Genomic DNA, 17,431 nt, shown 5'->3' with positions numbered 1-17,431 from the left:
TTGTTGGGTGGGTGACAGGTGTTCAGTTCAAAGCTGAGTGTCTGAAAATGCTTTTTCCAATTCCTTAATATCAAGAAATCACAATCCTGAAGAAATTTTGGCGTCAATACTGGGATGTATTCTGCTGGTACAACATATGCCAGTGTAAGGCATCAGTGTTCAATGATGCATGTTTGGACTTATGTTCTGATTTGAATGACCAGTTTACCTTTAGGGAATTGTTTTAAATTTTTATTTTAAAATTTTTTTCTTCCCCAATAATAAAAGCAAGCAAGATTGACAATAACTAATGTATTCAAGTATAATTTAATGGTGGATATGAAAGTTCAAAACCTGGGCTACACAATGCCTTGCTTACAATTATTGGCCTTTAAAAGCATTCAACAGACTTTAAAGCAGGGAGAAGATAAGCAGAGGACAAGATATAGATCTGGAAATTCGACTGTGCCTGAGAGGGGGGCTGGACCAGGGACCACATGCTGCCAGATCATTACAATGAGTCAACCCGCACTCCCTGCGCTGCTTATTTTAGCTGCATCTGTTTATGGGGATAGGAAGCCACACTTGATTGATGCTACTTAAAGGCAGTCAAAAACTCGCAAACAGGAGGTGCACTCTGGCTGCAGGGAAATAGGCTCAAAGGGATAAAATAGTTGGAAGAGGGCACCCAGAATGCACCATGCAAATTTAGTTTGAGCCATTCAATACAAGTCATTTGTGAAGTGTAATTCTGTCCTTAAACAGATCCTTGGTTGGACCACATCTTATTGGCTCAGTTTTGGTACCCCAATATGTGACGTAATGGCCTTAGAAAAGGTTCAGAGGAGGGCTGCAAGAATGTTTGAAGAGTTGGGCCTATTTACTTTATAGCAATATGGAGACTTGATAGAGTTATACAAAGTAATGGGAAGACTGGATTGCATAGGTATTGAAGTAGTTTAATTGGACAGATTGGGGAGGAGCAGGGCATGAATTTAAAACATGGTAGGAAAAACTTACATATCAGATGGTATTCCTTTTCCCGAGAGAGTAGTGAGCCTCTGGAATGCATTGCTGGATTGTGCAGTGTTGGTTCCCAGCTCGGACAGAGGTCACATCGTGTAGAAGGTAACTGGTTTCAAAGTTAACATACACATGGTCATTGTGATCCCCTGGATTGAATTCAAGTACCTGAATTTGATTGTCTGAGGGGGTTGGAGTGGAATTTTCCAGACTTTGCTTTCCCTTACTGTGTGAGGAGCTGGTGGGGGAACACCTAGTGGGTGGGGGTCAAAGGTATATTCCTGGCTTTTCTTTAAGTGTTATTAATGAATCAGATTGAACTGAAATAATGTTTCAGACTGATTTAAAGAGCAGCAACAGCATCCGGTGTGATTCATTTGTGAAGCATGAATGTGACTTAAAGTGACATTTAAATATATTCCTTATAGTTTTTTTTACAATCTGTCAGCTGACATGGATAAATAATTAAAGAGCATCTTTTGCAGCTAAGTGACTGTCACTGTTTCTCACAGAAAGATTTATTGTCCAGGTTGCAGGCGAGATGGAGATGGCTATTACTGGATCACTGGACGGATAGATGATATGCTGAATGTCTCAGGTAGAAATTTTAATAGCCTTTCATAACTAGGTTATCAGTTTGTTCAGACTTGGTTGTAATTGAAACAAAAACAGCCAAATGTTATTTCTGACCAGCATAGGAATATCTGTGTGTGTATACATATTGAAAAAAATGTTCATTTAGATAGTGCCTTTCACAACTTTAGAATATTCCAAAGTGCTTTACAGCCAATGAAGCACTTTCAAAGTGTAGTCACTGTTATAATATGGCAAACGCAACACAACAAGCTCCTACAAATAGCAGGTGATATGGCCAGATAATCTGCTTGAGTGATGTTGGTTGAGAGATACATTTTGGCCAGGACGCTGGAGGGAACTCCCATGCTCTTCTTCAAATAGTGCCATGGGGTCTTTTACACTCGAGAGGGCAGACAGAATATCAGTTTAACATCTCATCCAAAAGACGGTACCCCTGATACTGCATCACTCCCTCTGTACTGCACTGCATTGTCAGCCTAGATTACGTACTCAAGTTTCTGGGGCAAGACACAAACCCATAAGCTTCTGACTCAGCGGCCAGAGTATTACCACTGAGTCACGCCTGATAGCTGCTGAAATGTTATTTCCATGGATTTCTTCCTACATTACAGCATGCAGTCACTGTGTATCCCAGAGAATGTCGTTGAAATTCATCACTTATTGCCTGTGGATAGTGTGGACTGCACTTGTGTCCTGTCCATTTAGGAAGTCTTTTTGAATGTAATATTCCAATATTATGCCATATTTCTAGGATTTAGGTCTTTGGATTAAAGATACCTGTTAATTCTGGATACCACAAGGGCCACAGGGGCTGCAATCTACTGGTATGGCAGTTTCTTTTCCTATTCCCTGCATCATGCATCATGTTTTTTTCTGGAACGTTTTTAAAGTGGTGGTGGGTTGAGAGAAGGCTCCACGTGGGCTGGGAGATGAAGCCCCTGGGGCAGTGATTCGTAGCGCGGGAGTGGCCTGGCTCAGTGTAGCTATATCAGCTGTAACTCAGGTGTCCAGTGCATTGGTCACCTACCCACCCCCACTTCTATGGTTCAGCTCTTCGGTCAGCACTAGATCTGCGACTGCGTGGACTGGGAGATGAATGTTGCTGTGCTGGCACATTGCTGCTCAACAGGGGGCTTTTGGGCCAGAACTCCTCTGTACAAGGGTGGGCTGGGCCAGCTAAAGTGGGCAGTCTCTTTGGCTTGGAGCTTTTCAGAACAGTGGAATATCAGGATTTCAAGGTTGGCCAAGCGTTTGTTGACAACTGTGTCCACCTGGGATGGGAGAGCTTCCCAAAACTCTGCATTTTGCCTCATCTCCATTCCCAATGCACCACCAATACCTTATGCAGGAGCAATTTAGGAGGAAATTGCCACATTCGTATCCATTGTATCTGTGCCGGGAAGGGAGTATGAAGATCTCAGACTCTTTCCCTATTTGCCCCTCTCTTTATTCCATTTTTTGGCTGTGATGTTGGTGCTGCACTGCGGCGGCATGGGGTGTTGTATTGCTGATGTAATTCACTCTTTTTATTTTGGTTATGTATAAACTATTGTAAGCACATTAGGACAATTAAAGTGTATTGATTGATTATTATTATTGATTATCTGGCAGCCATAGTTAGTGATGCATGGCCTTCGCCAACTTCACAATACCCCACCCTGCGGAGGAGGGTCAGGCTGGAAGAGAGGGAAGATGTGAGGACACCATGGCTACGTAACCAAAACAATAGTGACACAGACAAGAATAAACTTTGTGAACTCTCATTGGCTAACTCCCAGCTCTCTCATCACATGACTGAATGTGTCCTACTATCTTCAACTGCTTCCTAATGATCCTCCCACAATCATAAAACCATTGCATGATTGCAGTGTTCAGCCTCTTTTGTAACTCCTCAGCAAGAAGGGACAGCATTCAGGCTTGGGCTGATAATTGCAAGTAATGTTTGGTCCCATGCAATTGCCAGACAATGGCCATCTCCAATGAGAGTGAACTTAACCACCTCCTCTTGACGTTCAGTGGCATTATCATTGCCAAATCCCCCCACCATCAACATTGACCAGAAACTTGACTGCAACAGCTACATAATTACTGTGCCTGTTAAAACAGACTAGAGGCTGGGAATTCTGTGACAATGCCTCAAAGCCTTTCCATCATCTACATGGCACATGTCAGGAATATGATGATATACCCTGCACTTGCCTGGATGGGGACAATCCAACAACAATATCATAAAGTCAGGATGGCACGTGACTTGAAAGGGAACTTGACATTGCATTCAGAAATTAAAACATTCACCCACTCTGCCACCAGTGTGCCATAGCTGCACTGTTTACCATCTACAGGATGTGTTGTGGCAAGTTGCCAAAGCTTCATTGGCAGAACCTCCATGGAGGGAGAAGTGCAGCAGTTGAATGGGGACACCATAACTTGCAAGTTTCCTCCAAGCAACACACCATCTGGACTTGGAATTATATCACCGTTCCTTCACTGGACTGTCCCCCCCACCCCCATAACAGCACTGTGGGTGTACCTACACCACACAGACTGCAATGGTTCAACAAGGTAGCTCACCACTACCTTCTCAAGGGCAATAGGGAATGGGCAACAAATGTTGGCCTGGCCAGGTATGCACACATTCTGAAAAATGATTAAGTAAAAATTATATTGAAGAATGCTTAAGCAATTACCAGACTTTAACAACCAATGGATTTTCAAAGGAAACCCACTGGCTTCCTGCTTCTCTGCCCATGTCAGATTGGACCTATAGCAATGTTAACCCCTAAACCTCATTAACATGCTCCATATTTTGGTGACCATTGGCTTCCCTCTTGCACTCAGATAAGTGTATGACTCCAGGAGGGCGTCTCCTGTTAGAGAAGTGAGGGGAGCAGATGTTCGAGGTAGGAGAGACCTAAAACCTCCTTGAGAGGCCCTAACAGGATCCACAAAGGACAGTAAAAAGCGTAATCTGAATTGCCTCTTCCGCTTCAGATCTTCCTCCAACTGGATAAAAGCAAAATACTGCGGATGCTGGGAAATCTGAAAGAAAAACAGAAAGTGCTGGAAAAACTCTGAAGAAGGATCATATGGACTCGACTCTTATTTTCTCTCCACAGATGCTGTCAGACCTGCTGAGTTTTTCCGGCATTTTCTGTTTCTCTTCCTCTGACTGGAGTTTAGTTGGCGGGAAGGCTTCTCTGCTAGGATCCCAGTTAAAGTAGTGCTCGTTTGTTTTTATTCATTCATGGGATGTGGGTTTCGCTGGCAAGGCCAGCATTTATTGCCCATCCCTAATTGCCCTTGTTCAGAGCGCATTTAAGAGTCAGCCACAAAGCTGTGGGCCTGGAGTCACATGTAGGCCAGACCAGGTAAGGGCGGCAGATTTCCTTCCCTAAAGGACATTGGTGAACCAGATGGCCAATGGTTTTGTGGTCATCATCAGACTTTTAGTTCCAGACTTTTATTGAATTCAAATTTCGCCATCTGCTGTGGTGGGTTTCGAAACCGGGTCCCAGGGAAGGTTGTCGGGGACATCATCTTGCTGCGGCAAATGACTTGTCCTACTCACCACATCAATGTGTGTTTTGACATCTTTGTTTCTGCACCAACAGGTCACCTGCTGAGCAGCGCTGAGGTGGAATCAGCCCTGGCAGAGCACAATGCGGTAGCAGAAGTTGCCGTGGTGAGCCACCCACACCCTGTGAAGGGAGAATGTATCTACTGCTTTGTCACCCTAAAGGATGGAAGAGAATTGACTCAGGCCATTACAGATGAACTGAAAAACAAAGGTAACTTTGCCTAGCAGGACAGGGCTTAGGTTGCACTGGACATGAGGCTCCAAATGGGGGAACCCAGTAGCAAAAACACACTTCAATATAAACTTAGAACCTGTAGCTTTATCCAACATTTTCTTTACGTTGAGGGAGGTTTTGATAGGGGTGGGCCTGCTGGACATAAGAACATAAGGAATATGAGGAGTAGGCAGTTTGGCCCCTCAAGCCTGCTCCACAATTCAATAAGATCATGGTTGATTTGATTGTGGCCTTGACTCACTTTCCTGCCTACCCCCACCACCATAACTCTTAACCCATAACCCTTGTTGATCAAAAATCTGTCTAATTTACCCTTGAATATATTCAATGACCCAGCCCCCACTGCTCTCTGGGGAAGAGAATTCCAGGCTCTGATGGCTCTCTGAGGGAAGAAATCACTCCACATCTCCGTCTTAAGTGATGTGTCAGGGGAGACAAGCTGATATTCTGGGTATAGTTTCCTTGACAGAGCATAGTGCATGTTGAGTTGGGGGGGTGGGGCGATGGTGGCAGGGAGGAGGCTGGCTCTACACCTCTGTTGTTGATTTGTTGTCCTTTGTGTGCTCCCAGAGCTCATGTTTCATTTTAGATTAACAAGTGTAAACTTTTCCTAACATTCCCATCTTTTGGACTGTATTCTTTGATAGGCCTGTGACTGTCTTAGATATCTAAATGATCTTACGCTTGTCTAATCCATGTTTTTTTCCCACCCCTCCGCCTGTTTTCCTGATTCTAGTCATATAGTTGCTTACCTATTAATATTTTTCAGTCCTTCCTGAAGTGTTGATGTGTTTAGGGTGAAAAAGCAAGGAATGGGAATCTACACTCAATGGAAAGAGGTGAAGAGTGTGGAGAAACTTGAGACTGAAAATACATAGGACAGAAAATGCAGCACCATAACGGGAGCGGTTTTGGTGCTACTGGTGCCAGTTGAAATGAAAAATAGTGGAGTGGTGGGTTGCGCACACTGCTGCAAGAGATAGTGTGGTGTTAAGAAGAATGCAGAGTAGGCAAATTGCTTTGTCTGTCGCAGTCTAATGCTGATTTGAACCAGCACTACCATTTTCAAACTTGCTGCTCTAGTTAACACATACACAGCTGAACTTGTGTTCGGCTGCATGACAGGTTGCTCATCTGTGCTATTTAAAGGGATCCATCCAACTAGTTGCTTATTACTATTAACCAGCACTTTGCAGAGTTTGCAGAGTACTGGGTCATTGGAAGAGCTCAGAGTTTGGTAAAGTCTGCAGGGAGGAGTGCTGGACATAAGGCTTCTGGGTACAGCATGCACTCCGGGTCATGGGGGCCATAGTTACAGTTCACCTTTGGGCTGCAGCATCAGAGAGAGATGGAGCAGAGGCAACGGAAAAGAGATGCTGCTCATAGGGGTAGCAGAAGACAACAGGACATAAGGACAGGGAAAGATCCATTGGCCTATATAACTTCTTTCATCTAATTGTAATACTTGACAATATGGACATTCCCCACCCACCTGGGGCCATATAATCTCCTGGGTGAGGCAGCAAACCAGATAAGTAGGAAAAAACAAATATGGAATATTTTTCTCTGATCCCATTAGGCAATCAAATCAGGTCCAGGAGATCACATATACGTATCATTTATATTATAGGGATACCAACCTCTTGTACAATGTGGCCTCCCCCAAAGCCAGAAACAGATCTAGAAAAAGACAGCAAGTCAGCATTCACTGATTGAGCTGGCAACCTGTCCCACAAGTCACTATTCTCTTAGAAAAGAAGGGCAGCTGAGCATCCAACCTAGTTCTGGCCTTGCATAACTTTGTTAGTGTGAGCCCTGATCCCTAACATTTTTGATCTGCCTACAAGCACAACACTATGGTTTCCAGGCTTAAACATCATTTGCCAAATCTGGACTCCTTCTTTCAATACATAAAGATCTGCTTAAAGTATTTAAACATCCTCTACTGCCCCATCATGTGCACATTGGTATAATCTGCAAACTTGTGGATCATTCCACCAATGCCAACATTGAGATTGTTCATAAAAATAGTGAATAGTAGAGATTCTGCACCAATACCTGGGGAACACCACTGGTAATCAGTCTTTGAGCGGAACCAAATGCATTGGTTGTAATTTTCTGCTGAAGAGAATTCAGCCAATTCTCAGTCCTCGGCAAGAGGTTGCCGTTGCTTCCACAAGAGTCAACCTCAGATAGAGAAGCCTCTTGTGAGGCACCTTGTCAAAATCTTCCCAAAGGACCAGGCAAATAACATCTGCTGGCTTATCCTCATCCACTAACCTGGAGATCCCTTCAGAAAATTCAATCAAGTTCACAAAACATGACAATAAAAGCAAAATACTGCAGTTTCTGGAAATCTGAAACAAAAACAGAAAATGCTGGAAAAACTCAGCAGGTCTAACAGCATCTGTAGAGAGAGAAACAGAGTTGACATTTCGAGTTTGTATGATCCTTCTTCAGAGCTAAAGAGAAGTAGAAATGTGATTAAATGTATACTGTTTAAGGGGGATGGAGCAGGTGAAGCTGGATAGAAGGCTAGTGATAGGTGGGGGCAAAGGAGAGATTGACAAAGATGTCATGGGCAAAAAGACAAAGGGAGCATTAATGGTAGTGGTAAGGGCTAAAAAAGGTGCTGATGGTGGCATAAAGATAAGAAAGCAGAATGTGGTAATAGCAGAACAGGGGTCAGCACTCTGTGAAAGAACAACATGAACAAGTAACAGATGGCCCTTGTGGGGGTGGGGTGGGGGGCTGGGGGGGGAAGGATAGAAAACATAAAGGTCATAAAACATGACCTACTATTCTGCCACTTGCGCTGAATGTCTCTGATAAGGCTTTCTCTATCAACCCTAATAATTTCTACAAGTAACTTACCTATTATTCATGTCAAGCTAATGGGCCTATCATCCTTTTTAAAAATTGCAATTATGTTAGCTTCCTTGAAGTCCAAGGAAAAGTCCTGGCTTCAGATATGGGTAAGAGCCTCACAAAGCACTTCCCACTTCCTTAAGGATCCTTGGGTGGATAAAATCATGGCTGACAGCCCAATGTGTTTGAATGTTGCATCAGGATGATGGCAGGGATCGGAAACAATAGTAACGAATAGAGGCTTGGCAGAATGGGGCTACTTCCACTATAGCTGGGGAGTCAGTGACAATGGGTTGAATTTTCTGGGGGCCCCGTGGTGGGGACCAAATCAGGGTCCGACACCCATGCATTCTGTCGGCTTTACTTTACAGGAGGGAGCCAGTTAGCACGCTGCCTCTGTGTTCGCCATTGAATTAGGGATGGATGGCGGCACATGGACGAGGGAGGGCCAATCAAAGGGGCCGTAGGAAGGGCCTGCTGGCTGCCCCACTGGGAAAGGTGAGCACGGCTCAGGTAGATGGAGAACGAGCAGGAGCCACAAGATGGGAGCCCAGGGTTCAGCTGTATGGCTCTCTGTAATACCTTCATGACTGAGATGATCTTTTACACCATTTAACAAACTTGTCCTTTTCTTTTAAGCTGGTTCTTCTCTTTTTCAGGTGCCATGTTTGACAAAGTCTGCAATCATGGCTCTCCAGCTTTCATGGTCCTTGAGAACAGTCAACATCTTGGTGTTGTTCTCATATCTATTCTGCTTCTTAAACTGTTATTCCTCCTTTGCCTCCCTCTTGCTCAGCTACCTTCAGCTTTACAAGTCGCTACGAGATGATCTAGTTTCCCCCTCCTAAGTGTGTGTACAAAAGCTGGTAATATGTCATTAAGCTCCTTATATTCCTGTGATGGAGAATCTTTGTTTTTCTATCTGATTTTACTAATACACTTACTAAGCTTTCAGTGGTGAAGAGGCTTTCTGCCTGAAAATTTGAGCATGAACATATGAATTATGAGCAGCAGTAGGCCATTAGGCCTCTTGAGCCTGCTCCACCATTTGATAAGATCATGGCTTATTTGATTGTGGCCTCTGCTTCCTGTCTACACCCTATACCCCTTGACTCCCAGAGTCTGTGTAACTCAGCCTTAAAAATATTCAATGACCCTGCCTCCACCACTCTCTGGCGAAGAGAAATCCACAGATTAATGACCCCCTGAGAGAAAAAAATTCTCGCCATCTCCGTCATCAATGGGAGACCCCTTATTTTTATACTGTGTCCCCTAGTTCTAGTCTCTCCCAAAGGGGAAGCATCCTCTCAGCATCCACATTGTCATGACCCTCCAGGATCTTATATGTTTCAATAAGGTCAGCTCTCATTCTCCTCAACTCCAATGGGTACAAGCCCAACTTGTCCAACCTTTCTTCATAAGACAACCCCTTAATTCCAGGAATCTTCTTTGCACTGCTTCTAATACAATTATGTCCTTTTTTAAATAAGGAGACCAAAGCTGTATACAGTATTCTAGATGCGGTCTCACCAATGCCCTATACAACTATAGCAAAACTTCTCTATTTTTATATTCCAACAATCCATTTGCCTTCCTAATTACTTGCTGTACTTGTATATTAACTTTTTATGACTCATGTACCAGGACATCCAGACTCCTCTGTACAGCAGAGTTCTGCAATCTCTTGACAACTTACTTTCCTGCCTATCTTTATGTCATCAGCAAATTTCATGACCACACATTTAGTCCCTCCACCCAAATCATAAATATAGATTGTAAGTAATTGAAGGCCCAACACTGATCCCTGTGGCACTCCACTTGTCACATCTTACCAATGTGACAACGACCCATTTATGCCTGCTCTTTATTTCCTGTTAGTTAGCCAACCCTCTATCCAGGCTAATATGTTACCCCCTACACCCTTGACCTCTTATTTTGTGTAGTAATCTTTGATGTGGCATCTTGTCAAATGCTTTCTGGAAATCTAAGTATACCAAATCCACAGGTTCCCCTTTATCCACGTTGCTTGTTACTTCCTGAATGAACTCTGATAAATTAGTCATGAAGGGGGAGGAAATTTGATGAGGCAGACCTCTAAACATATGTCAACAAAAAGCTTGTATCTGTTTCAATGTGATAAGCCATGATATAACTTGGAAGCATTTCATACAATGAGTTGCTTTTAGTGCAGTGCCAGTGGAAGCTTTGTCTTTTCAAATGTCTCTGTTTATCCATTTTTCCCCCTTTCCTCCACCCCCCCACCCCGACCTACAGGTTCAAGCTCATATTGGTGCACAATTAGCCATTCTTCATAACTGAACCTGGGCATTGCCCGCTGGTGGGCTATTAGGCCATAGCGTCCTTACGGCTGAGCCAATTCTGCCCATAAACTTCAGTCACATGTGTACACTTTACATCAAGAGCTACTAGAGAGTGATCAGGAGCAGAAGCTGTGGCTGATGTGTTTCATAGTCCAGGAGAGCTGGAGGTCTCTCTCACTGCAACATGCTGATTCAGCAAAGCCTGGGGATCACTGAGTCATGGGCCGGGATTTTTGGGCCCCGTCATGGCGGGACCCGCCGCTGGAGATTCAGATGCTCAGCCAAAAGCCCATTGACTTTCAATGGGACTGGACGATCCTGGCGATGGGCGGGGCCAGAGAACCCCCCTCCACCATGGAGTGGAGCTTTCACTTCTACTTCCACTCCCCTTGCAACACGTTCTCTGATGTTTCCCTCTTGAATTACAGTGCTTTTGCTGAAAGCGTTGAGTGCAGCACGTTTGTGCTGTGAAACTGCCACTTAATGCTGGTTAATGTCATCTACAAATCAAGGAGCTGCTGTCAATGCCATTAAGAGTGGGGTGGAAGTGAGGAATGGAAATAAATAACAGCAGACTCACAATGAGACCGCAGTGCATCACCAGGCAGAGAGAAAGTGCTGACAAATGGGAAAGGAAAACTGAATCTGCTGCTGAAAATTTGTGAGCGGAAATTAAAATTCCGCTAAATTAAAAGAAAGGCCGTTGAATCATGAAATATGCAGCAGGTCAGCCATCAGCTGAAAGAGAGATCACTGGGTGTTGTGATGAACTTTTCTAATTGCTGACAGACTGCGCCAGTTATGTCCAGTATTTTCTGTGATTAGGTTTCTTCTTCACTGATTTAAAATTCCTAGCTGTAAGTTCCTGATACCATTCATGGCAGCAATGGATCTGTGACATGTTCCAAGACTGGATAACTCCTAAGGTCTTGAGACTATGAATGTTGTCTGCTTCATGTGACGAGCTGTTCAGATCTGCTACTTAAACTCAGCTAAGTACTGAAAAAAAAAACAAAGAAAGTACATATAGCACAGTTCATGAACTCAGGACATCCCAAAGCACTTTACAGTCAATGAAGTACAGTACTTTTGAACTGTAGCCATTGTTGTAATGTCCATAAAAAGCAGGACAAATCCAACCTGGCCAATTACCACCCCATCAGCCTACTCTCGATCGTCAGAAAAGTGATGGAAGGTGCCGTCGACAGTGCTATCAAGTGGCACTAACTCAGCAATAACCTGCTCATGGATGCTTGGGTTGGATACCGCCAGGGTCACTCAGCTCTTGACTTCATTACAGCCTTGGTCCAAACATGGATATAAGAGCTAAACTCAAGAGGTGAGGTGAGAGTGACTGCCCTTGACATCGAGGCTGCATTCGACCCAGTGTGGCATCAAGGAGCCCTAGCAAAACTGGAGTCAATGGAAATCAGGGGAAAACTCTTCACTAGTTGGAGTTATACCGGGCACAAAGGAAGATGGTTGTGGATATTGGAGGTCATTCATCTCAGTCCCAGGGCATTGCTGCAGAAGTACCTCAGGGTAGTACCCTGGGCCCAATCATCTTCAGCTGCTTCATCAATGACTTGCCCTCCAACGCAAGGTCAGAAGTGGGGATGTTCGCAAAATGTTCACCATTCACAACTCCTGAGATACTGAAGCAGACCGTGTCCATATAAAGCAAGACCTGGACAACATCAGTTTTGGGTTGATAAGTGGCAAGTAAGGTTCATGCCAGGCAATGACTATCTCCAACAAGAAAGAATCTAACCATCTCCCCTTGATGTTCAATGGCATTATCATTACTGAATCCCAACCATTCAGCATCCTGAGGGCCACAGAGATAAAAACAAAAAACTGCGGATGCTGGAAATCCAAAACAAAAACAGAAATACCTGGAAAAACTCAGCAGGTCTGGCAGCATCGGTGGAGAAAAGCAAAGTTGATGTTTCGAGTCCTCATGACCTTTCAACAGACCTAAGTAGAAACAGGAAAGGGGTGAAATATAAGCTGGTTTAAGGGGGGGGGGGAGAGAAGAAGGGGGGTTGGGGGGGGGGGGGGGCGGGTATTTCAACCCTTTCCTATTTCTACTTCGTTCTGTTGAAGGGTCATGAGGACTCGAAACGTCAACTTTGCTCTTCTCCGCCGATGCTGCCAGACCTGCTGAGTTTTTCCAGGTATTTCTGTTTTTATCCTGAGGGTCACTATTGACCAAAAATATCATGGCTAGCCATGTAAATACAATGGCTACAAGAGCAGATCAGAGGCTGGGAATTCTGTGGCATGTAACTCACCTTCTGACTCCCCAAAGCCTACCCATCATCTATAAAGCACAGGTCAGGAGTGTGTTGGAATACTTTCCACTTTCCAGGATGATTGCAGCTCCAACAACACTCAAGAAGTTTGACACTGGCCATGACAAAGCAGCCTGCTTGATTGGAACCCCATCCACAAACGTTCACTCCCTCCACCACCGACACACAGTAGCAGCAGTGTGTACCATCTATAAGATGCACTGCAGCAACTCACCAAGGCTCCTTTGACAGCATCTTCCAAATGTGAACCTTTACCATTTAGAAGGACAAGGGCAACAGGTGTATGGGAACACCACCATGTGCAAGTTCCCCTCCAAGGAACACACCGTCCGGACTTGGAACTACATCACTGTTCCTTCCCTGTCGCTGGGTCAAAATCCTGAAACTCCTGAGTGTAGCTACACCACGTGGGTTGCAACAGTTCAAGAAGGCAGCTCACCACCAACTTCTTAAGGGCAATTAGGGATGGGCAATAAATGCTGGCCTAGCCAACGAAGCCCGCATGCCATGAAAGAATGAATAAAAAAATGTAGAAAACACAACCAATTTGCACAAAGCAAGGTCCCACAAACAGCAATGAGATAATGCTCAGCTAATCTGCTTGGTTTAATGTCTCATTTGAAAGACAGCGCCCCTGACACTCTCAGTATTGCACTGGAGGATCAGCCTACTTCTTGTGCTCTGGGCTCTGGAGCTGGGCCTCTCAACCTTCTAACTCAGAGGCGAGAGTGCTACCAACTAAGTCTCAGTTACCCACTTTGTGGCACTTATTAGTCATGCCACAAGGATGCAGATGTGAGAAAGGAAACTTTGCACTGGTACATTGGGTGGCACTTTATGACCTTCACGATTTTTTTGCTATAAAAAAAATGGTATTGCATCTGCTCTGGAAGCATTTGATGCCCGAACTCATTTGATGCTCTTCACCTAGACAAACAACAAAACAAAATCACTAGAAAATAATGTTGTTAAACTTACTAAAATCTCTTATTATCTCTTTTTAAATTTGTAGTACGACAAAAGATTGGACCAATAGCAACGCCTGACTTCATACAAAATGCACCTGGGCTCCCAAAAACCCGTTCAGGTAAACCATGCGTCACCATGAAGTATTGAGACTGCAGCATGTGAAACTATGACCAGTTGTAAAAAGCGTCCAGCTAACAACAGAACAAATTTTTAATCAATGATTTCTTTCTTCTCCAAAGGTAAAATAATGAGGCGCATCCTGAGGCGTATTGCTTGCAATGAGAAAGATTTGGGGGATATTTCCACCCTCATAGACCCAACCGTGGTGGAAGTCCTGTTCAGCCAGCGATGTCAAGCAGCTGCTTAAAATAATACAACGAATGGCCTGTTCCGATCAGATCCAGAAGTCAGCAGAGTGCCTTGAACAAATTGGTCCAAATAGGGGCCAGTAATTGCACTGCACAGATATTCTAGCTAGCTATGTGCTTGTTGTTGAAAAAAAAATTATTCCAAATACTTAATAACCTGTCTCGTTAAGGAATTTCTTTATAAAAAACCGCTTTACAACGTCTAATTATTTCTTAAATAATTCCAGGTTTTTAAGCCTCCTCTACTCTAGCTGGAAGTTTATTCCACAAATTGATCTTTGTGTGAAGAAGAATTCCCTACTATCAATCCTCATGTTACCTTTTACTGGCTTGAATTTATGTCCCCTGTTTCTAATTGCACAATTTAAATCCATTAGCTTTATACCATGAACAATATTCACAACCTTTCTAAGTTAATCTCTCCGTTCCTTCCTTTCCCAGTTGAAAAACTCAAGTTTCCCCAGCTCTTCCTCAGAGTTCCAGACCTGTGACACTGGGGATCAGCTTTCATTCTCTTTTCTGCACTGACTCCAGTGTATGAATGTCGTCTCTGTTTCTTACCATTCATCTCATTTACATTTAAGACATTGATTTCACTTGCAATATAACAGCTTGGAGAGGGTATGCTTCTCACGTTTCCCTTGAGAACACTTATGTTCATCTTCAGTTTCAAATCCGTTTGCATCTTTTATGGTTTTCACCACTTCTCTGACTGCCTTCTTGTGGTTGTGGGTGTTGAAAGAGCTTTTTAATATTACGCATGGCCTGAGCTGCTGTGCTTCTTTTCCCCCAAGTCACTCAGCATTTTCCTGCCTTCACCCCAATCAGCCCCTTCTCTTTTCTCCGTGCGGGTTCTCTGGGTCTCACTTTTAATTTGTTTCTTAATCTATTTAGGGTTACATTTGTTTAGTCTGAGATTGTACATTTTGGGAACATATTGGATGCTCAGCATTACGCCCTTTTACGTCGCATTGCATATAATTTAACAAAACTGAAACATGCCATTCATCCCAACTAGCTTGTGTTGGCATTTAGCCTCTGCAGGAGCAGGAACCCTATTCCCAGCTGCCCACCCTCTTCCTTTATCTCTTTAGTTCCCTTTCCCTTAACCACCTATCTAAATTATTCTTAAATGTTTTCATGGTACCTGTTTCAATCAGTAACCCTAGTAATGCATTCTGCAGTCCCACAACTCTTTGTGTAAAAAGCTTTCTCATGCGCCCGATCATAATCCTTACATTTCACCGTATATCATTATCCCCTCAATTCTAGATCCCTCAATCACTGAACACAGCCTATTCCTATCTACTCTGTCCCATCCTTTCAAATTTCAAATCGTCCCATTATCTTCTGTTCCAACAAAAACAGCCAAAATTTCTCAAGCCTTTCTTCAAATGGAGGTTTTATTATGCAATGTCTTAATAAAATAATAATTGTGATTAAAAATAGCATGTGAATATTTGCGTTTTCCCACTTTCTTCCACTTCTCTCCTTTAGGCGACAAATTCATTTTGGGAGGGATGGTCACAAGACCAAGGCTGGGATTTTCCGGCTCCGTCATAGCACCAGGAGATTCAGCTGCCTAGCCAAAAGTCCATTTGGCTCAACCGGACCATCCCAGCGCTGAATGGGGCTGGAAAATCCCACCCCTAATCTAATCCCATCCACACTCGGTGGTCACGATTACAAACTCTCCACCACTGATAGCAGATTGGGCCGAACTTTTCCCCATCTCTGCTGGAACACTGAAACTATTGTAGTGCCATTGTTCCTAGCTGGGGTTAGTTAACTCAGTATAAACCAGACACTGGCATGATGGGCCCAATGGCTTCCTTCTGTGCTGTATGATCCCATGAGACCAAAAGAATATACCACGGACTTCCAGGTTGGCACCTCATCTAGCACCTTAAACATTCACTCCCTCCATCACCAGTGCATAGTGGCAGCAGTTTGTATCACCTGCAAGATACACTGCAGCAACTCACCAAGACTGATTTAACAGCACCTTCCAAATCTACAACCTCTACTACGTGGAAGAACAAGGGCAGCAGGCGCATGGGAACACCATCACCTGCAGTTCCCCTCCAAGCCACATACCATCCTGACTTGGAACAACATCACCGTTCTCCACTGCCCCGAATCAAAATCCTGGAACTCCCTCGCCAACAGCACTGTGGGTGTACCTACACCGCATGGCCTGCAGCGGTTTGAGAAGGCAGCTCACCACCACCTCCTCAAGGGCAATTAGGGATGGGCAATAAATGCTGGCCTAGCCAGCAACACCCACGCCCCACAAATGAAGAAAAAATGTACTACATAATGTTGTGAATTTGTCAACTGAGCTATCAGGTAGTAACCTTAATATTTGTAATGAAATGAACTATTAGCACCTGTCACCTTAAATTGCTTTTATATTATGGGTGAAGCATTGCAGTTACTGCTACTTAAAAAGCAGCACTATTTAATGAATTTTAATGAAAACATGTTAGAATATCAGCTTGATATCAAGATGAAGACTTATCATTGACAACAGTGTTATTAGTACCTCTTGCTTCTTAAATTCTTACTGAGTGATGTATTCCTCTCAAAGAAAGGACTGAGGAATATGGTGAGGGGACACGTCAGTCAGGTTAATCTGTCAAGTGTCAGCTTGTTGGACATAATGGCATTTTCCTGTTTCTAAATAATTTCAATGTACAGTGTATCATTTCCACTATCCCTGTTCTTTGTTATAGCAAGCAACAGAACTAAACCAAGAAGGGATCTCTCTTCCCTGGCCCTGTGACTGATAACATTGTGTACATAATCCTTGAAACTAGATTATCAGTAACAGTCTATCATCCTACTAATATTCCCACACTTTGAAAGTCCATGCGTGGGGTGTTTCATATCAAAGAAGTTAATTTGGTTTAAATATATCATGATTGTGTTAATGCACTTGTTACTAATATCACAAGATGTGACTTCAGCCTCATTGAAACCAATTCTAATGTCTCTACTGCCACCTCAGCTGACTTAGCACAAATATGCCTGGTCTATAAGGCTCAGGATCTTTTACCCAGTAGACCGTCAGAACAGCCCGCTGAATTGTGCATTTAAATAATTAAAGGTGCTTCAAGCAGTAATTATATTGTGGTTGTATTTAATTAGCTGCTTGTGATTAATGGTAATAAAAGCCT

At 43.6% G+C, this 17,431-nt stretch overlaps 1 protein-coding gene across 1 annotated transcript in view; it reads left to right on the top strand.

Annotated features, from left to right (window-relative positions):
* Nucleotides 1-15,707, top strand: part of acss2l (acyl-CoA synthetase short chain family member 2 like) — a 114,954-nt gene extending 99,247 nt beyond the window's left edge. The window contains exons 15-18 of the mRNA XM_078541043.1: nucleotides 1,532-1,600; nucleotides 5,211-5,387; nucleotides 13,928-14,002; nucleotides 14,124-15,707. Coding sequence (XP_078397169.1) covers nucleotides 1,532-1,600; nucleotides 5,211-5,387; nucleotides 13,928-14,002; nucleotides 14,124-14,251 — 449 coding nt within the window. The 3' untranslated portion in view covers nucleotides 14,252-15,707. The remainder of the gene's footprint in view (nucleotides 1-1,531; nucleotides 1,601-5,210; nucleotides 5,388-13,927; nucleotides 14,003-14,123) is intronic.
* Nucleotides 15,708-17,431: the final 1,724 nt, after the last annotated feature.

The sequence above is a fragment of the Cetorhinus maximus genome, chromosome 4 (genome assembly GCF_964194155.1).
Source record: "Cetorhinus maximus chromosome 4, sCetMax3.hap1.1, whole genome shotgun sequence".
NCBI lineage: Eukaryota > Metazoa > Chordata > Chondrichthyes > Lamniformes > Cetorhinidae > Cetorhinus > Cetorhinus maximus.
Note: the sequence above shows the minus strand (reverse complement) of the source record. Positions and strands in the feature narration are given on the sequence as shown.